We start from the raw sequence: 22,831 nt of genomic DNA, 5'->3' as shown, positions 1-22,831 counted from the left end.
ATTATAAGAGGGTGAATTAGATTGATTATAAGAGGGTGAATTAGATTGATTATAAGATGGTGAATTAGATTGATTATAAGAGTGTGAATTAGATTGATTATAAGATGGTGAATTAGATTGATTATAAGAGGGTGAATTAGATTGATTATAAGATGGTGAATTAGATTGATTATAAGAGGGAGAATTAGATTGATTATAAGATGGAGAATTAGATTGATTATAAGATGGTGAATTAGATTGATTATAAGAGGGAGAATTAGATTGATTATAAGATGGTGAATTAGATTGATTATAAGAGGGTGAATTAGATTGATTATAAGAGGGTGAATTAGATTGATTATAAGATGGTGAATTAATTTGATTATAAGAGGGTGAATTAGATTGATTATAAGAGGGTGAATTAGATTGATTATAAGATGGTGAATTAGATTGATTATAAGAGGGAGAATTAGATTGATTATAAGATGGTGAATTAGATTGATTAAAAGATGGTGAATTAGATTGATTATAAGAGGGAGAATTAGATTGATTATAAGATGGTGAATTAGATTGATTATAAGATGGTGAATTAGATTGATTATAAGAGGGAGAATTAGATTGATTATAAGATGGTGAATTAGATTGATTATAAGAGGGTGAATTAGATTGATTATAAGAGGGTGAATTAGATTGATTATAAGATGGTGAATTAATTTGATTATAAGAGGGTGAATTAGATTGATTATAAGAGGGTGAATTAGATTGATTATAATAGGGTGAATTAGTTTGATTATAAGAGGGTGAATTAGATTGATTATAAGAGGGTGAATTAGATTGATTATAAGAGGGTGAATTAGATTGATTATAAGAGGGTGAATTAGATTGATTATAAGAGGGAGAATTAGTTTGATTATAAGATGGTGAATGAATTTGATTATAAGAGGGTGAATTAGATTGATTATAAGAGGGAGAATTAGATTGATTATAAGATGGTGAATTAGATTGATTATAAGAGGGTGAATTAGATTGATTATAAGAGGGTGAATTAGATTGATTATAAGAGGGTGAATTAGATTGATTATAAGAGGGTGAATTAATTTGATTATAAGAGGGTGAATTAGATTGATTATAAGAGGGAGAATTAGATTGATTATAAGATGGTGAATTAGATTGATTATAAGAGGGTGAATTAGATTGATTATAAGAGGGTGAATTAGAGTGATTATAAGATGGTGAATTAGATTGATTATAAGAGGGTGAATTAGATTGATTATAAGAGGGTGAATTAGATTGATTATAAGATGGTGAATTAGATTGATTATGAGAGGGAGAATTAGATTGATTATAAGATGGTGAATTAGATTGATTATAAGAGGGTGAATTAGATTGATTATAAGAGGGTGAATTAGATTGATTATAAGATGGTGAATTAATTTGATTATAAGAGGGTGAATTAGATTGATTATAAGAGGGTGAATTAGATTGATTATAATAGGGTGAATTAGTTTGATTATAAGAGGGTGAATTAGATTGATTATAAGAGGGTGAATTAGATTGATTATAAGAGGGTGAATTAGATTGATTATAAGAGGGTGAATTAGATTGATTATAAGAGGGTGAATTAGATTGATTATAAGAGGGAGAATTAGTTTGATTATAAGATGGTGAATTAATTTGATTATAAGAGGGTGAATTAGATTGATTATAAGAGGGAGAATTAGATTGATTATAAGATGGTGAATTAGATTGATTATAAGAGGGTGAATTAGATTGATTATAAGAGGGTGAATTAGATTGATTATAAGAGGGTGAATTAGATTGATTATAAGAGGGTGAATTAGATTGATTATAAGATGGTGAATTAATTTGATTATAAGAGGGTGAATTAGATTGATTATAAGAGGGAGAATTAGATTGATTATAAGATGGTGAATTAGATTGATTATAAGAGGGTGAATTAGATTGTTTATAAGATGGTGAATTAGATTGATTATAAGATGGTGAATTAGATTGATTATAAGAGGGAGAATTAGATTGATTATAAGAGGGTGAATTAGATTGATTATAAGAGGGAGAATTAATTTGATTATAAGAGGGTGAATTAGATTGATTATAAGAGGGTGAATTAGATTGATTATAAGATGGTGAATTCGATTGATTATAAGAGGGAGAATTAGATTGATTATAAGATGGTGAATTAGATTGATTATAAGAGGGTGAATTAGATTGATTATAAGATGGTGAATTAGATTGATTATAAGAGGGTGAATTAGATTGATTATAAGATGGTGAATTAGATTGATTATAAGATGGTGAATTAGATTGATTATAAGAGGGTGAATTAGATTGATTATAAGATGGTGAATTAGATTGATTATAAGAGGGTGAATTAGATTGATTATAAGATGGTGAATTAGATTGATTATAAGAGGGAGAATTAGATTGATTATAAGATGGTGAATTAGATTGATTATAAGAGGGTGAATTAGATTGATTATAAGATGGTGAATTAATTTGATTATAAGAGGGTGAATTAGATTGATTATAAGATGGTGAATTAGATTGATTATAAGAGGGTGAATTAGTTTGATTATAAGAGGGTGAATTAGATTGATTATAAGATGGTGAATTAGATTGATTATAAGAGGGAGAATTAGATTGATTATAAGATGGTGAATTAGATTGATTATAAGAGGGTGAATTAGATTGATTATAAGATGGTGAATTAATTTGATTATAAGAGGGTGAATTAGATTGATTATAAGATGGTGAATTAGATTGATTATAAGAGGGTGAATTAGATTGATTATAAGATGGTGAATTAATTTGATTATAAGAGGGTGAATTAGATTGATTATAAGATGGTGAATTAGATTGATTATAAGAGGGTGAATTAGATTGATTATAAGATGGTGAATTAATTTGATTATAAGAGGGTGAATTAGATTGATTATAAGATGGTGAATTAGATTGATTATAAGAGGGTGAATTAGTTTGATTATAAGATGGTGAATTAGATTGATTATAAGAGGGTGAATTAGTTTGATTATAAGATGGTGAATTAGATTGATTATAAGAGGGTGAATTAGTTTGATTATAAGATGGTGAATTAGATTGATTATAAGAGGGTGAATTAGTTTGATTATAAGATGGTGAATTAGATTGATTATAAGAGGGTGAATTAGATTGATTATAAGATGGTGAATTAGATTGATTATAAGAGGGTGAATTAGATTGATTATAAGATGGTGAATTAGATTGATTATAAGAGGGTGAATTAGATTGATTATAAGAGGGTGAATTAGAGTGATTATAAGAGGGAGAATTAGTTTGATTATAAGAGGGTGAATTAGATTGATTATAAGATGGTGAATTAGATTGATTATAAGAGGGTGAATTAGATTGATTATAAGATGGTGAATTAGATTGATTATAAGAGGGAGAATTAGATTGATTATAAGATGGTGAATTAGATTGATTATAAGAGGGTGAATTAGATTGATTATAAGATGGTGAATTAGATTGATTATAAGAGGGTGAATTAGATTGATTATAAGAGGGAGAATTAGATTGATTATAAGAGGGTGAATTAGAGTGATTATAAGATGGTGAATTAGATTGATTATAAGAGGGTGAATTAGATTGATTATAAGAGGGTGAATTAGATTGATTATAAGAGGGTGAATTAGATTGATTATAAGAGGGTGAATTAGAGTGATTATAAGAGGGTGAATTAGATTGATTATAAGATGGTGAATTAGATTGATTATAAGAGGGTGAATTAGATTGATTATAAGATGGTGAATTAGATTGATTATAAGAGGGTGAATTAGAGTGATTATAAGAGGGTGAATTAGATTGATTATAAGATGGTGAATTAGATTGATTATAAGAGGGTGAATTAGATTGATTATAAGAGGGTGAATTAGATTGATTATAAGATGGTGAATTAGATTGATTATAAGAGGGTGAATTAGATTGATTATAAGATGGTGAATTAGATTGATTATAAGATGGTGAATTAGATTGATTATAAGAGGGTGAATTAGATTGATTATAAGATGGTGAATTAGATTGATTATAAGAGGGTGAATTAGATTGATTATAAGATGGTGAATTAGATTGATTATAAGAGGGAGAATTAGATTGATTATAAGATGGTGAATTAGATTGATTATAAGAGGGTGAATTAGATTGATTATAAGATGGTGAATTAATTTGATTATAAGAGGGTGAATTAGATTGATTATAAGATGGTGAATTAGATTGATTATAAGAGGGTGAATTAGTTTGATTATAAGAGGGTGAATTAGATTGATTATAAGATGGTGAATTAGATTGATTATAAGAGGGAGAATTAGATTGATTATAAGATGGTGAATTAGATTGATTATAAGAGGGTGAATTAGATTGATTATAAGATGGTGAATTAATTTGATTATAAGAGGGTGAATTAGATTGATTATAAGATGGTGAATTAGATTGATTATAAGAGGGTGAATTAGATTGATTATAAGATGGTGAATTAATTTGATTATAAGAGGGTGAATTAGATTGATTATAAGATGGTGAATTAGATTGATTATAAGAGGGTGAATTAGATTGATTATAAGATGGTGAATTAATTTGATTATAAGAGGGTGAATTAGATTGATTATAAGATGGTGAATTAGATTGATTATAAGAGGGTGAATTAGTTTGATTATAAGATGGTGAATTAGATTGATTATAAGAGGGTGAATTAGTTTGATTATAAGATGGTGAATTAGATTCATTATAAGAGGGTGAATTAGTTTGATTATAAGATGGTGAATTAGATTGATTATAAGAGGGTGAATTAGTTTGATTATAAGATGGTGAATTAGATTGATTATAAGAGGGTGAATTAGATTGATTATAAGATGGTGAATTAGATTGATTATAAGAGGGTGAATTAGATTGATTATAAGATGGTGAATTAGATTGATTATAAGAGGGTGAATTAGATTGATTATAAGAGGGTGAATTAGAGTGATTATAAGAGGGAGAATTAGTTTGATTATAAGAGGGTGAATTAGATTGATTATAAGATGGTGAATTAGATTGATTATAAGAGGGTGAATTAGATTGATTATAAGAGGGAGAATTAGATTGATTATAAGAGGGTGAATTAGAGTGATTATAAGATGGTGAATTAGATTGATTATAAGAGGGTGAATTAGATTGATTATAAGAGGGTGAATTAGATTGATTATAAGAGGGTGAATTAGATTGATTATAAGAGGGTGAATTAGAGTGATTATAAGAGGGTGAATTAGATTGATTATAAGATGGTGAATTAGATTGATTATAAGAGGGTGAATTAGATTGATTATAAGATGGTGAATTAGATTGATTATAAGAGGGTGAATTAGAGTGATTATAAGAGGGTGAATTAGATTGATTATAAGATGGTGAATTAGATTGATTATAAGAGGGTGAATTAGATTGATTATAAGAGGGTGAATTAGATTGATTATAAGATGGTGAATTAGATTGATTATAAGAGGGTGAATTAGATTGATTATAAGATGGTGAATTAGATTGATTATAAGAGGGTGAATTAGATTGATTATAAGAGGGTGAATTAGATTGATTATAAGAGGGTGAATTAGTTTGATTATAAGAGGGTGAATTAGATTGATTATAAGATGGTGAATTAGATTGATTATAAGAGGGTGAATTAGATTGATTATAAGAGGGTGAATTAGATTGATTATAAGATGGTGAATTAGATTGATTATAAGAGGGAGAATTAGATTGATTATAAGATGGTGAATTAGATTGATTATAAGAGGGTGAATTAGATTGATTATAAGATGGTGAATTAATTTGATTATAAGAGGGTGAATTAGATTGATTATACGATGGTGAATTAGATTGATTATAAGAGGGTGAATTAGATTGATTATAAGAGGGAGAATTAGATTGATTATAAGAGGGTGAATTAGATTGATTATAATAGGGTGAATTAGTTTGATTATAAGAGGGTGAATTAGATTGATTATAAGAGGGTGAATTAGATTGATTATAAGAGGGAGAATTAGATTGATTATAAGAGGGTGAATTAGATTGATTATAATAGGGTGAATTAGTTTGATTATAAGAGGGTGAATTAGATTGATTATAAGAGGGTGAATTAGATTGATTATAAGATGGTGAATTAGATTGATTATAAGAGGGTGAATTAGATTGATTATAATAGGGTGAATTAGTTTGATTATAAGAGGGTGAATTAGATTGATTATAAGAAGGTGAATTAGTTTGATTATAAGAGGGTGAATTAATTTGATTATAAGAGGGAGAATTAGATTGATTATAAGAGGGTGAATTAGTTTGATTATAAGAGGGTGAATTAATTTGATTATAAGAGGGAGAATTAGTTTGATTATAAGAGGGTGAATTAGATTGATTATAAGAGGGTGAATTAGATTGATTATAAGAGGGTGAATTAGATTGATTATAAGATGGTGAATTAGATTGATTATAAGAGGGTGAATTAATTTGATTATAAGAGGGTGAATTAGATTGATTATAAGAGGGTGAATTAGATTGATTATAAGAGGGTGAATTAGATTGATTATAAGAGGGAGAATTAGATTGATTATAAGATGGTGAATTAGATTGATTATAAGAGGGTGAATTAGATTGATTATAAGAGGGTGAATTAGATTGATTATAAGAGGGTGAATTAGATTGATTATAAGATGGTGAATTAGATTGATTATAAGAGGGTGAATTAGATTGATTATAAGAGGGTGAATTAGATTGATTATAAGATGGTGAATTAGATTGATTATAAGAGGGAGAATTAGATTGATTATAAGATGGTGAATTAGATTGATTATAAGAGGGTGAATTAGATTGATTATAAGATGGTGAATTAATTTGATTATAAGAGGGTGAATTAATTTGATTATAAGAGGGAGAATTAGATTGATTATAAGAGGGTGAATTAGATTGATTATAAGATGGTGAATTAGATTGATTATAAGAGGGTGAATTAGTTTGATTATAAGAGGGTGAATTAGATTGATTATCAGATGGTGAATTAGATTGATTATAAGATGGTGAATTAGATTGATTATAAGAGGGTGAATTAGATTGATTATAAGATGGTGAATTAGATTGATTATAAGAGGGTGAATTAGATTGATTATAAGAGGGTGAATTAGATTGATTATAAGAGGCTGAATTAGAGTGATTATAAGATGGTGAATTAGTTTGATTATAAGAGGGTGAATTAGATTGATTATAAGAGGGAGAATTAGATTGATTATAAGAGGGTGAATTAGATTGATTATGAGAGGGTGAATTAGAGTGATTATAAGAGGGTGAATTAGAGTGATTATAAGAGGGTGAATTAGATTGATTATAAGAGGGTGAATTAGATTGATTATAAGAGGGTGAATTAGATTGATTATAAGAGGGTGAATTAGAGTGATTATAAGAGGGTGAATTAGATTGATTATAAGAGGGTGAATTAGATTGATTATAAGATGGTGAATTAGTTTGATTATAAGATGGTGAATTAGATTGATTATAAGAGGGTGAATTAGTTTGATTATAAGATGGTGAATTAATTTGATTATAATAGGGTGAATTAGTTTGATTATAAGAGGGTGAATTAGATTGATTATCAGATGGTGAATTAGATTGATTATAAGAGGGTGAATTAATTTGATTATAAGAGGGTGAATTAGATTGATTATAAGATGGTGAATTAGAGTGATTATAAGAGGGTGAATTAGATTGATTATCAGATTGTGAATTAGATTGATTTCTACTTGTTTTCTCTTGTTTTTCAGCTCCTTGGTTGAGGACAGCGTGAATATAACCGTGCTGGGAATACACGCGGCACAGCTCAGTGCCCGACTGACAATAGAGGGTCGAGTGAAAGAAGCTTGCAGGGAGGTCGAGGCTCAGAAGGAGCTCATCCAAAAGATTGTGTAATAGAACTTTCTTTCATATTAATTTCGCAATCCGATTTAGAATGATGTCTCTTTCCAGTAGAGAGAGAGAGCGAGCAATGTGAGTAATGAGAAGGGTAGGTAGTTTAAATTACACCTAAAATAAGGTCAAACATTCCAAAGTCAGGTGTGGCATTTTATTAATTAAGAAACCTGGAGGATGTGCCAAGTCCCAGGGTTGGAAAGTGAACCAGGTCATGAAGTAGTGATTAAACGTCACCAGACATGGTTTTCAAACCCCAAGAAATTGTCAGAGAAAGGAGAGACTGAAAGGGTGAGGAGCTCTAAAGTTCTCAGGGAAAGAATGGGCCAGAGTAGGAGACGGCTCAGTGAGCTTTGATTTCAAAGCGCAGATGACGTAGGGACAGTGAGCACCAACATGCGCAGTGAAGGCCTTCCTCTTGACAGAGTACCTGAACATCCCAATATTTGGTTGTTACATTTCTGCCCCATTATTCATGTGACCTCACTCAGCAGAATTGAAGAATTAAAGGGCCCCAATTCTATAGTTGGCTTCAGCTTCCATAGGAGAGGGAAGGGGAAGGAATCTGCTGGGTTCCCACCCCTATTTACTCTACAGTAGCCTCTGATGGAGAGTAAGTGTTCGGACTCAGCTGTGATGCCTCTCGGTCAAATAACCACCACCACAACAACAACAACTTGCATTTATATAGCGACTTTAACGTAGTAAAATATTCCAAGGCGCTTCACAGGAGTGTTATTAAACAATATCTGACACTGAGCCACATAAGGAGATATTAGGACAGGTGACCAAAAGCTTGTTCAAAGAGATAGGCTTTAAGCAGCATCTTAAAGGAGGAGAGAGAGGAGGAGAGGTTTAGGGAGGGAATTCCAGAGCTTAGGGCCTGGGCAGCTGAAGGCACGGCTGACAACGGTGGAGTGACTAAAATCGGGGACGCGCAAGAGGCCAGAATTGGAGGAGCGCAGAGATCTCGGAGGGTTGTAGGGTTAGAAGAAGTTACAGAGATAGGGAGGGGCGAGGCCATGGAGGGATTTGAAAACGAGGATGAGAATTTTAAAATCGAGGCAATCCTGGACCGGGAGCCAATGTAGGTCAGCGAGCTCAGAGGTGATGGATGAATGGGACTTGGTGCAGTTTAGGCTACAGGCAGCAAAGTTTATGAAGGGTGGAAGATGGGAGGCCAGCCAGGAGAGCATTGGAATAACCAAGTCTCACTTTCCGAACTCGCATGTGAAGAATTGTCACTTGGATGAGATACTGGAGAGCTACTGGTGCCTATGGACCACATTCCAGCCATGGTCAGCATCTTCAGGAGCGATGGGGAGAAAACTGGAAGGGGGAAAAGTGCCTGAAATGCAGTTTATTTTTGTCGTTGGCCAACACAAACCAAGCCCAGTTCACAAAGGACCCCAGCAGTGGTGAGGCAAAGGGGAGCAGAAGCCCCTTAGTCCAAACTTGACTTGACCCCAGGTTCAAAGGGTAAACATAGAAGCTTAGAATGCCTGATTGTGGACAAACACTACATGTTCACATGACATTCTTCTGTCCATTAGTTTAGACCGGGGTGAAACCATTTAAAGTAAATGGCTAGCACGTGATTGGATGGGCACATGTAGGCGGGGCAAAGCTGGCACCACTCCATTCACAATGCCTCTGTATCGAGCTCGGAAAACCCACCCCAAGGTTCCACAGGGATAAGGAAGATGTATTAAATGAAATTAATCAGAAATTAAACCACAAATGAATAAAAAGTTACATATTTTTTATGACTTGTGGTGAGGAATATTTCTGCTGAGCACGTACTCGGAAGCCAGGTATAGCAGTTAGATGCAATGCAAAGCTCCCTCTGCTCTAACCCAATAACATGCCTTCGTCCTTATTTTATTTGGCTGGAACAGCCTCACACTGCTCACGCTTATTTCACTGTATGACCCTTACACCCAGCAGAGAGAGGAGACTTTATTGCTCCATTTACCTTACAGCGGCAGCAGCCCGACCTTCAGTAGGCGCATTACAAGACAGACAAGGTGGTGTGAGCACTATCTGAAGAGGTGGTCGTTGCTTTGCCATTGAGGCATGGCACCAGCGGCAGTAACTGTAAATGGTTAGCATCAGCTGAATGCGGATAGCTGCTTTTTTTTCTGGCCGTGTTGGGTTGAGTGCTCAGACCTGCGCATCAGGCCAGGAATGCAATGTAAAGCGAGTGAAGCCAGACACCAAACCCAACACACACACAAACATGCCGTCTTCTGTATTATGTAATTATGGTATAACACATTTAAAGTAGTTTTGATTTGTAGTGTTACTGACTAGGTCTGATCTCCTTTCAGTGAAAAAAAACATAACCGAGACGAGGAAGAAATTTACCAGAACTGGCTGTGTTCCATGGCAGTTGTGTGCGAAGATCTGACGTACTGTGAGGAGGTGAATATTGATTTTACATGTTTCCAGGGGTGTGCTTTAATACTGTAGGACATGTGAGGAGTCCCTCAGCCCCCATGGGGGATTCTAGATGTAAACCAACAGCTTCAACACGAAGAGAGTATAAGACAGTGTTGTCCTTGTGGTTCAATGAGTTTATCTAATATGTAGAGCTATGCAGACTAGCAAGGTCCCGGGTTCAATCCCTGCTCTAAGCTAAGTGTGTTGGAATGTTGTGGAACTCATGCAGAACTTCCAAATGTGGCTATAATGCTGAAGGATCTTGCTGTCCCGTCTCAAACGTACAGAATCACCATTTGGGAGGCTGACACTCGTGTGAATCAGGAGAGAGAAAAATTACTCCTTTTAGAAAGAACACTTCCCTGATGACCCTTTTCCCCTTCAAAGGTTGAATTCTCTGACATTTTGCCTCTTGTTTACCCGAGTCCGCTTTTAAATTTTTTAAATTATCTTCTTTCAGGTGGGAAGTATGGCAGAAGCAAAAAATGAATCAGGAAACAGTGACTCCGTTTTCAAGGTAAATGTTTACTTCAATAAAGAAGCTCAGCCTGTTCTTGGACATTAGTTTGAAGCAGATGATCACAGCCCAGGGTGGTATTTGAAGCATTACAATTGGCCTCAGCGAGGGGGAGGGGAGACCACCAGAGTTGCCACTTAGATAAAATCGGCTGCAATGCTTTCCACAGTAGACTTGCCTGCCAGCACTCACTATCTAGGCTCACACAGGAAGACTGGCTACTTAGGCGAGGCACTGGAAGGTCGCCAGTACTCGTGAAACTGTACCCGAGTTTTCCCCAATGGCTCAGTGGGTACATGGAACACATGCTGTGGTGCTGACGCCAGACAGGCCAGAAGTTCAACCGTTGCTGTGTGGCGTGACAGGTGGTCTCAGATAAGGCAGCAGAAGGAACATTCCAGTTGATCTTAGTGTCTCTGGTCCAGGGAGATGGAATTCAACCAGAGTTCCAAAGTGGGAAAATGGGATTGTGTAAAACCAAGGGGCCTAAATTCAGTGCAGGCAAAAGGTCCCAAATGGCCTCCTGTGCGAAATTGTCTACGTCTGTCCAGTGACCCTGCGAGAAAGTCATGTGTCGACATCAGGTCGGGACAGGATCGCATCCCACTGTGATGTCTGCTACAGTCAAATAGCCTACAACACCTGGCCTCCTAGATTAGGTACTGAAAACATAGAAATATACCACAGAGGGAGAAAACTGGAAAGAATAGCTTATTTCATAGTGGTATCTATAAAAAGCTTTTTTTTAAAACGGAGTTTCTTTAATAATATTGTCTATAAAGTGCTTTTTTGTGCAAGTGGTTCTTTTTATTTTTCTCTCCATTTCTTAGTTTATCCTCCCATGTCATGCGTTACTGTCCATTTATAAAGCAGGAATGGTGATGTGCCCCAGGCTTCTTGGGGTTCTCTGTAACAAGCTAGGAGTTGGGCAACTGGTAGCAGTGTCCTGGGATGACTCTCCCTTTGATTTTTCTCTCTCTCACCGTTTAAAAGAACACGATCTTTGTTCACCACTGCCCGTCACCCCAGAAGGACCAACTGCACCAGCCTGACCCCAAGCACCTTGGTAGCAAAACTCCCTTCAATTTCAGGAATATCCGCAAGTAAATTAACATAACTCCACCTTAAGTTCACGTAACTCTGCCTTAAATTCCCAACAGGTGTTGTCCGATGAGGTTGCAAACATGGTTTATCGTCTGAAGAACGCGAAGAGCAAAATGTTGAAGAAGCCGATGTCTAAACCTGCTCCGGTGCCATTTGTTTGAACACGGTGATTGGAGAGGGAGATCAACTGAACGTTTATAATGGAAACTGTGCAATTCTTCATCCGTTTGTGTTTTACAAGATATAGCTATTGTGAAAATAAATTATGTTTTGGAAAAAAAAAGTCATGTTTTTACAGCAAAAGACCGAGGGCGAATGCCTGTGATCACATCCATGGAGACTCTGGGGCTGATTCCCCCTCCCCTCTTTTGCACGTGACCGCGGCTGAACCAGGCTAGTTTTCCAGTATCAGCTAATCAGCATTTGTTGGGCGAGCTCCAAACTGGAGGAAGGAAGCTGTGTGCAGACCTTAAAAGCTGGCAGTAGATGAGATAATTTAGCAGGTTAAATCTTGGCCTGTTGGCTGCTGTCCTGGCACATAGAACTGTCAGCAGCTGTGGTACTGCATCACGGGTAAAGATTTGTGCCTTCAGTGGCAAAAGGAGAGAAAAATTAGGGGAAAAATTACCAGTGCAGCCCTGGTACACCGAAGGCCTTATCTGAGACTAGGGGATTCATTTGAAATTTTGGCTTATTTTCTTTAGCAGAAAGGAGACCCAATTGAAGTTTTCCTATTTATCATGGGAATTTTCAAAGTTGATCCAAGAAAATTGTTGGCACAGATTAAAATTAAGAGTAAGAAGGGAAGTCAGGATGGAATTTTATCATCCAAAGTCTAATACAGGTGTGGATTGAGTTACCAGAGAAAGACATTGAGGTGAACAGTATAAGTGGGCTCAATAAAGGAGAAGGGATTGATGTATATGATGAGAAGGCAGGTGGGTGAGAAAACAGGCTTGTTGGACCCAATAGTGTTTTTCCTGTTCTAACAATTCATATAGTTTTAAAAGGGTCAGATATCCATTGTGGCTTCCTCTCCTCTCCCACTCTGCATTTTACTTACCTGATGTACCCAGAGTAAGTTACACATAAATGAAGAATGGAGCTTCCATTTGGCTCAATTAGTAGTCAGTGCGCAATTGAGCCATTTAGACCAGCCGTCCACCAGGCCAATCTCAGTCTGTCCTCGAGTCCCCCAAGGATCTATCCTTGGCCCCCTCCCATTTCTCATCTAAATGCTGCTCCTCTGCTACATCATCCGAAAACACACCAGGTTCCACGCTGACTATACCCTGCTCCACCTCACCACTACCTCCCTCGACCCCTCCATTGCCTCTGATTTGTCACGCTGCTTGTCCGACATCCAGTGTTGAATGAGCAGAAATTTCCTCCAACTAAACATTGAGAAGACCAAAGCCATTATTTTCAGTCCTGGCCACAAACTCTGTTCTCCAGCCACTGATTCCATCCCGCTCCCTGGCCACTGTCTGAGGCTGAACCAGACCATTCGCAACCTTGGGATCCTATTGGACCGGAGATGAGCTTCCGACCCCATATCCACTCCAACAGCAAGACCGCCTATTTCCACCTCCGTAACATCGTCCGTCTCCACCCCTGCCTCAGCTCATCTGTTGTTGAAACCCTCATCCATGCCTTTGTTACCTCTAAACTTGACTATTCCAATGCTCTCCTGGCCAGCCTCCCATCTTACACCCTCCATAAACTTGAGCTCATCCAAAACTCTGCTGCCCATATCCTAACTTGCACCAAGTTCCATTCACCCATCACCGCTGTGCTCGCTGTTATAATTGGCTCCCAGTCCAGCAACACCTCTATTTTAAATTTCTTATCCTGCTTTTCAAATGCCTCCACGGCCTCACCCCTCCCTATCTCTGTAACCTCCTCCAGCCCTATAACCTTCTGAGATCTCTGCGCTCCTTCAATTCTGGCCTCTTGCACATCTCCAATTGGGGAGAGCATGGGGGGGGGGGGGGGGGGGGAGGTGGAATATCAATAAATAAAGACCACCAATTTGCTTTGTACAGTTTATTAACAGACATTAGGTTAGAACATAAGTCTCCGGTAAGAGTCAGGATGAAATTGGAATTCAGCGATAGCCAGCCGCCAGCCCCATTGATGTCAATGGGATAGAAAATTGAGCGGGGTGTAAATCGGACTGCCAATTCGCTATGGCCTGTATTGCGCCATTGCCAAAGAACAATTTCAGCCTGTTGTCTTTTACAATAAAAATAAACACTTAACAATGAAAACAAAGACAAAAATAAACCAGGATCCACAAAACAGAAATACAAATGAAAGGCGGCTACCATCTGAATAATTAAGATTCAGATTATTCAATGCATGCACCACAGTAACACTAACGGCATATCCATACTCCAAGAGCTCAGGAATACTGTGCATGCTAGTTGGCCTATGGAATTATAGGATAGGCAATACAGGTCAACTAATCATGAAATGGTCTATTATGAACTGTGTTGTGCCCCAAGAAAAGCAATTGATACAGCAGCAGTTATTGCATGGTAGATACGTAGAGCAATGAAGAGTGTACAGATTCAACAATTACAGAATCAGAACCACCTTTTAAAAGAAATAACTGATTAAAATAGGGTTACCACCTCTTACCGCAATCATACAAAAATCAGTGCCCAGTCCAAAATGGGATTAGTGGCAACCCAGCTTAAAAGAAGTCATATCGTAAAATACAACAGATCTCAAGATTGTGTCTGAGAGTTGGAGCCCTCCACTCTCTTATAGTTACACTAGGGCCCGATTCTGCTATTCATTGTCAAAGGGCAGGAAATCTAGCCCTTAAGTATTAGCGGAGACCCGATACAAACCAGGCCTGCACTGTCCCTGCAGTTAGATTCACATTCAATTAGGATTCCATTCAGTCACACTAAAACAAAACACTTTAACCAACAGCCATTCAGCTAGAAATGAAGTCATGTGTACACAGAATAGCAACCAATTTCCCTCAACTTGAAGAAATTCCTGAAATTATAAACAAAAATCCACACACTCATCCAATGGTGAGTGAAGCCTGTAAACCAGCTGCAATCTTTTCCATTTTTTTTGTTACATTCTTTTAAAAGGTTTTCAATTTTACTCTAGGTCCAGATGAAGCTCTTGACGAAGAATCTCTTCAAAGGCGTTGCGACTAGAAAGAATACGGTCGGCTTGTAATTCACTGCTGCTTTGGGTACTGCTAAGCAGATGTGTTGCTTATAAAACCGCTGATCCTTAACCTTGCCAGCAAAACAACACAACCCCTTTAAACATGAACACCTCTTACAATGTAATGATACAACCTAGTAACGCCACCTTTGTGCTCTCACAGCGAGGGCCACTGCCTTGTGCATGTATTATATATCACTGAACAAGTAACTTCTCTTAAAAACGCTGAATAACATGTTAAAACTTTTACTGATGGTGGCAACAGAATACTAGACTATGGTGCTCTGTTTAATGCTTTTAGGGCTTGGGCTACCTTTAATCTGCATAACTTTGTCATAAGAAAAAAAAGGGCAGAAGAAGTCCATTCAGCAGTCAAGGCTCGTCCCTCAGGCGTTCCAGCTCACCAAGCCTAGGATCAAACTGCACTTTGAACTCCATTAGTGTCTTTGTGGGTCAGACTGCATACCCAGCTGTTCTTTGTGATTCTTGGGTTTTTTTTTTAAAAAGCGTATGTTATCATTTTATTTATTTAACAAATAAAACATAAGCCCCACCTAACAACATACGCGGTGTTTATACCCAATTTATGATGACAAAGTGAATGTAAAATATGGAAAACTGGTGAGAGAGTGGCTCAGCTTATTTGAGCACCAATGGTCATGGCAACAATGGGACATGGGCTAGATTTCCCCACCCCCACTAAGGTCGTGGCCTCAGCCGTGTCACTATAGGGAGGTTTTAAGCAGCGAACTAGGAAAATTGGAGGAAAAAACTGCTCTGGCCCAACTCATGGTAGGTAGTTTCATTGGTAGAGACCAGGTAAAGATCAAAAAAGGAAAAATTAGAGAGAGTTTATCCTCAAAATAAGGAAAGTAAATAAGGACAGATGAAGAAAGTTGTGCACAGAACCAAAAAAGGATTAGTTCTCAGTTGGGAACTGCACCACATGCACCGAGCCACACAGACCAGGTCTTGAGCGGATCCCTACTCAGTGCTGATTTCAGCCAAGGCAGCAGCAGCAGCAGAGTCACTACAATTGGCCTCAGCACCGTTGAGTACAAAGAGAATAAAAATCAGCCAGGACTCCCACGCCCAATTGCTGCCCAGTGACTCCTGCTGGAAGTTCATTTGTGGATGTTGTGAAAACCGTATCGGGCTGAGCTGCGATGCCAAATAGTCTGCCAGCATGTGCTATCTGGGCTCCTAGTAGAAAAAGAATAGCCATATGAGCAAGGGACAAGGCAGCTGCTGGCATCAATGGAACTGTTGCCTAGCAAGAAACAGCACCTTCGGGAGATGAGTGGAGAAAACTGGAGGGGCAAGGGGAGGGTTGTAGGAACATTACAAAAAATAATTAATTATTTTTTAAAAAGGGCTGTTTATTCCAAGGATTGTAACACTGATCATACAGTCATTTATACCCAGCCTGTGTGAATTGGTTTACCTGTTTGGACAGTGGTGACTCGCAGGCCTTAAGTGTGGAGAAAATGTGTATTATCCAAATGGGATAGCAGCTGAAACATGAATATTAATGGTTCACAGAATGACTGATAGCCAAGGTTGAAAAGCTGTTATACAATAGAGGTGGTTTATGAGAAACTGATCCTTAAACAAGAGTGAAATTCAAGCAGGCAACAGCACCTGAGCCTCAGGGCTGAATTACGCCCACAGACAAGAGTAACACAATGTCAACTAGGAGGGAAACACAGTTGCACAAAAATTCTTGCTTTTACTGGGTGATAATAAACATTGTTTACTACCTTTCATATAACTAATTCTCCTTACTGAGTTATAACAAAAAATATATTAAAAATCTTCGGTCTGCGTGCACTTCCTGTCAACCTTTCCCACTATAAATCCCTCTGTCCACATTTGTACTGGAAATTGCCCATGTAAATTTGCTATGCTGTACTCGCACCCTCCCACCAGTAGAGGCACTGCAGCATCACCACTGACAGGCGGGTACAAAACATAAAGAGTTACCTTCTCAGCTCTGCATTCTCTCTGGTTGATGGGGTCTAGGGTCAGGCCACACCACCAAGTTTTCAAGGGCAACTCAGGGCAGGGGCACCCATTGAGTGGAAAAGGAAAATGTGGCAGGAGGCTGGGAATTCCCTCATTAGAATGGCAATGCCTACTACAGGTGCAGGTCCTGTTGTGTCACTAGAAGGAGCCCCAGGATATCCCAGGGCAGAGCAATGTTGGTCAGAGAACTAACATAACAGACCTCTGCCCCCTTTCCCATGCCAGGGGATCATTGATTCCCCAGACACAAGGGCAGAGGAAAATCTACGCTTATATCTCTCCTTTACCAAATTATTACTCTCTCTTATAAAACACATATTTCTCCTTTACTGGGTTCTAATACTGCACTATATATAATAAACTGTCTCTGATTGGATTATAATATCGCTGTTTATATAAGAATCAGTGCTCTCACTGGGTTTAAAACACTAGAAATCCCACTGAGCAATATCATCATTCAGACAATTAACAGGCTTCTGTCAAATTCTTCGGTTTGCTATTTTAGCAAAGGTTTATCATCAATGGGTTAACACTTTTGTTTAAATTGCATTGGAATTTGATTCAAATTCATTAGGCATTCATACAATATAATCTATATAGCAGTAAGGTAATAAGCAGGTCATAATAGTTAAGTATTTCAGCAGAGGAGGTTACACCTGTCCTACCAGCACAAGCCTCCAGTACACAAATTTTGACAATGGTCAGAGTGGCTACAATTTGTTTAGGGAGGGAAGAAAAAAAGTCACTCAGGGTTCCTGCGCCTGATCTGTATCCAGTGTGTCCTGCTGCAAAGTCTTGTGTAGATGTTGGGTAAGGACTGATCAGGCTTGACTGTGATATAATCATAGAATGATACAGCACAGAAGGAGGCCATTCAGCCTATCGTGCCTGCTCTATGAGCTATCCAATTAGTCCCACTCCTCTGCCCTTTCCCCATAGTCCCGCAAACTTTTCCCCTTGAAGTATTTATCCAATTCCCTTTTGAAAGTTACTATTGAATCTACTTCCACCACCCTTTCAGGCAGTACATTCCAGATCATAACTTGTTGAGTAACAGAAATTCTCCTAATTTTGCCTCTGGTTCTTTTGCCAATTACCTTAAATCTGTGTCCTCTGGTTACTGACCCTTCTGCCACTGGTAACAGTTTCTCCTTATTTACTCTATCAAAACCCTTCATGATTTTGAACACCTCTATTAAATCTCTAAGGAGACTGAGTAGCTGGCAGCACTCATTTATCTAGGCTCAGACACAAAGAATGGGTAAGTATTAAAGTGTCCACCTAACTGTCCTCCAGCAAAAATCAGCACCTCCGCAGAGGAAAGAAGGTAATACAAATGAAGTATAAAAGAAATAAAAAGAAACAATGTTCAGTCTGGTTCCTGCTAGCTTCTTGAGAATTTTAAATACTGAAAATGTAAATAATAAGACTAGAGAATTATTGAAAAGAAACACGATTTACATTTGGCTGTGTCTAAAAAAAAATCTTAAGTTTGTAAAATAAACTTTTAAATGTAGGCAGGCTACTGTCAGCCCTAACCCATGAGAAAGAAATATTTGCATTTATAAAGCACTTTATCATTGTTTCAGAAATAAAGTGCGTCAGACACAATGAATTACATTGATGTGCAATAACTTTCTCACACAAGATCTCACAAACAGCAATGAGATGAATGACCAGTTAATCTGTTTTTTGATGGTGACGATAGAGAGAGGTATGTTGGGTCAAGACACCAGGAGAACTCTCTGCTCTTCTTTAATAGGGAGATGGGATCTGAACAGTCAGACAGGGCCTCAATTTAACATTTCAATGGAAGGACGGCACAAAAGGCACTCCCTCGGTACTGCACTGAAATGTCAGCATAGACCAAAGGAGCTCATTTCTTGGAGGAGGGTTTGGACTGACAACCTTCTGACTCAGGAGGTGAGAATGCTACCAACTGAGCCAAGCTGACAAACTCTCACAATACAGAATCAAACACCATTTATGCAAGATACACACCGGTTGCATGAGTGATAAATGCCATGAGAATAGGTGCTATATAACATCCTTTTATACTGAATACTACATTAACATCCTTTTCTCAAAAAGCAGCTCCTCTGCTATCATAGAATCTTATTCAATATGACAGTTGCCAGAGCAAAACAGTACCAAACGGGAGTGAATCATTCCCTTTTACTTTATGTAAACTGTACATATACATGAGCTGACACTGAGACACAACAAGCTGCACAGTAACAGACAGTAATGAATTGTTCCCTTTTATCCAGAGTGCACTGTACATATACAGGAGTTAACAGTGGCTTGTACACATGCCATACATTGTGCTGAGTGAATTGGCAGTCTTGGTGCATTTACTTGGTGCATATTGTGTACTGTAAGTCACTTCAAGGCTATATCTTAGCTGATAGATTTCTCACTGGCAGTTTCACTGACTTGAAATCTAAATGAAACATAGTGCAAAGTATCATTGACAAGGAACACTAACTCCTGTCATATATCCAATAGACAGTCAGATCAGCAGTATACAGTCAGCATTCTTGTAGTTTACTGTAATTCAGCAATAATAGAACTTATACCCCCCCACCCTCTCCCCCTCCCCCTCCCAAAACACACACACAGAGCTAGGTGTAAGCAATTCAGAGTAAGGGTCCTCCCTGAACTAATACAAAAAACTAATTTGGGCAATCACCAATCTAAACGGAATCAGCTGGTTTAAACAAAAGCAAAAGAGAAGGTACAACTGGTCTCATCGTCAGTAAATTGGGAAGGGGAAAATCAGTCAAAGGTCCCATTCCTGATCTGATTCTTCCTACTGAAGTTTGTGGACTTTGAATGAGGAAGGAATGGTGTGACTATGATGTTCCCCACAGTTGAGTAGCTTTCTGACTAGGCTCATGCAGAAAGAATGGCCAATTGGGAGCTTTTCTGAGGCTCCCATATGATCATATCCTAGATATGAGCTAGTACCTTCAGGAAAGGAGAGAACATTGTAACAATAAACATTATTTGGAAAATATGTTTCATCCTCCATTTCCAAAATCCGGTGTCAATCTTTCTTTTTTTATCCTGACATTACTTTCTCTTCTTTATCCTGATGTTAGAGTCTGTTTTCTTTATCATGACATTATTTTCTCTTTATTATATTACTTTTCCTGTTTCCTTCTCTCTTTGCCGTGTAATATTTTTCTTCTTTCTTTCCTGACCAGCGTTCTAGAAACACGGAGGTTTAATTGGCCAAAGCCTACCCATCTGACCTCCCTGTTCCTTTGTCCTGCTCCTGATTTTGTGCCATAGTGTCAAACTGGTGATAGTGAATCGGCAGCCTGTTATACATCGCTCCCGATTTTTATTTCCATTTAAGTCAAAAGAAATAAAAATCAGGAGATGTAAAACAGGCTGCCGATTCACTATCACCCGTTTTACACTATCGCACAAAGTCAAAATCTACCCTATAGCCACCAGCAACATAACTTGCTTTGTGCGGAACTCCCAGACAGCCTTTGATTGCCATCAGCACATTCTGTTGAGTGTTGCTGTTTCTGAGAATCACATTCTCCATTTTATCCAGACTCGCCTTGAGGATGGGATGCCTAGCAACGGTGTCTGTTATATAAATACCAGTTAGAAACTGTACCTCCTAAGAGCGATGTGGAGCTGCCCAACCCCAGTTATAATAAACCAAAAGCAATGTGGATGCTGGAAATCTGAAATAAAAACAAACCGAAAATGCTGGAAACACTCAGCAGATCACGGAGCATCTGTGGAGAGAGAAACAGAGCAAACGTTCCAGGATAACTGTTCTAATGAAAAGGTCATCAGCCTGAATCGTTAACTCAGTTATAATGCCGGCCCCACACTGCTCTCTGACCAGGAAAAACAGCTGTGTGTACACACACTTGCTCTGCTCACTGGAATCTGAATGTCAGCTTAAAGTTAACACTGACGAAATTTTAAACTTCACTTTTGAAGTTCCTAAGCTCTTCCAGCCTCTCTCTCATACATCTGGAGATGATACAAGAAAATGCTTGCTGTGATAGGAGATTCTTGTCTCACCTCTAGCCTCTGAGCTTTCTATACCCATTGCAATCTTTCTTATTTCCCCCTATTTTAGTAATACTGCTGAGATCATTGCACCTTTGAACTTCCTTTATTCTTCATGTTAAGTTCCAAACAGTCCATCCTACACTCTCAACTTTCTCTCTGCATCCTCTGTGTTGAGATCAAAATTCAACACATTGTCTCCAACTTTAACTCATTCATCCCCATGAACTCAAAGCCGTGGAACTCCTTACCTCCCTCAGTCTTACTCTTCTCGAGACCTACAAGTTTTTAAAACCCTAACCTTAATTTACTTTTGTCATCTTTGCTGCTCTTTTCAACCTTGGTGATGTCCTGCACTAATTCTTCACCTAGGTTTGCATGTTATTGTAGACAAGGATCTCAATATTCCTACTGTACGTACAAAGCCTATGTTATTAATAGCTAAACTATGTCTATTTACTGTACTCTCAACAGTCCTAGTGTGCATGTCTCAACAGCCTCTTTGTTTCTGGAGACATTTCATTATGCCATCTTGTGAATTTAAATAAAGACATTTTTGTGTACAATTCTGTGCTCATAAAGGTTATGGATATTGGTGCTGGGAGATTGAATAAGTTCCCACTTTGTGCTCCTTGTGTAAGCACCAAATAATCAGTGCTTGGTGATTAATGCAGAGTAAAGCTCCCTTCGCTCTGCCCCAGTAATGTACTTCAATTCCAACTTCACAAGAGCACCCCCCTATTGCCCTAGTGTGGCACTTCTCTGTTTCTCACCCTGTGGTTCTCTGGATAAGTTTACCAATTCTGTACCAACCATTATAACATTGGGGATGGTTTTGTGTTGTGTGCCTCTGCTTACTAGAAACGGGATTGAGACCTCCCAAATACATTTCATACGGAATCTTTACAGGCAGTAGAAAACACACAGTTCTGGTACTATTGTACAAACTTCATCCAGCTGATTTTCAATCCAGATCCCAGAGGTGAAAGACCAGTTTCTAACCTACTGCACCATCCACTTCCATAGGCCTTCTATGATTTTATATAGTGATCACAAAAGTCCCTTAGTCTTGAATCAACTGCACTGGGCTTACTTAATGTATTGGTACGAATGCACTGGGGGCAGGGGTGAATAATCACACTTTAACAAATATACTGTAATATCGTGCGCTACGCTTCTTGTGCAATGTGCTTCATCATCACCTCAAAGTGCTCTTCTCTACCACCACTGGTTATAGATCTGCAAAGACCAGTACTTCACCCTAGTGCACCACTGGGGTTTTCTCATAGCTCCAATGGACTCAGCGCAAAGATTTCACTCACCCACTATTACATTTTGCTGAAAATCAGCTCATAACACTGAGATGTAATTTAAATGACTATTTTTAACTGCATCGGCGTGTCTCTCACCAAAATGGGTGGTAAGAGAGTAAGGAGGCTCAAGTGGTTTATGACTCCATCTAAACCCCTCATTAAAGATTACAGTGTTATTGCTCGCTCTTAACCATCCATAATTCTAAAGATCAGTGTCCTTGGTCTATTTCTAAAGAACACA

The 22,831-nt window shown here is 37.7% G+C and overlaps 1 protein-coding gene across 2 annotated transcripts in view; it reads left to right on the top strand.

The window, feature by feature from the left end:
• si:dkey-9k7.3 (circularly permutated Ras protein 1) overlaps window positions 1-12,296 on the top strand; it is a 167,113-nt gene extending 154,817 nt beyond the window's left edge. For both annotated transcript variants that reach the window (XM_067993808.1, XM_067993809.1), the window contains exons 17-20: window positions 7,806-7,946; window positions 10,281-10,374; window positions 10,853-10,909; window positions 12,070-12,296. In XM_067993808.1, coding sequence (XP_067849909.1) covers window positions 7,806-7,946; window positions 10,281-10,374; window positions 10,853-10,909; window positions 12,070-12,174 — 397 coding nt within the window. In that variant the 3' untranslated portion in view covers window positions 12,175-12,296. The remainder of the gene's footprint in view (window positions 1-7,805; window positions 7,947-10,280; window positions 10,375-10,852; window positions 10,910-12,069) is intronic.
• The last annotated feature ends 10,535 nt before the right edge of the window (window positions 12,297-22,831 follow it).

Source organism: Heptranchias perlo, chromosome 12 (genome assembly GCF_035084215.1).
Source record: "Heptranchias perlo isolate sHepPer1 chromosome 12, sHepPer1.hap1, whole genome shotgun sequence".
NCBI lineage: Eukaryota > Metazoa > Chordata > Chondrichthyes > Hexanchiformes > Hexanchidae > Heptranchias > Heptranchias perlo.
The sequence above is the reverse complement of the archived record's forward strand: the minus strand, read 5'-3'. Positions and strand labels throughout refer to the sequence as shown.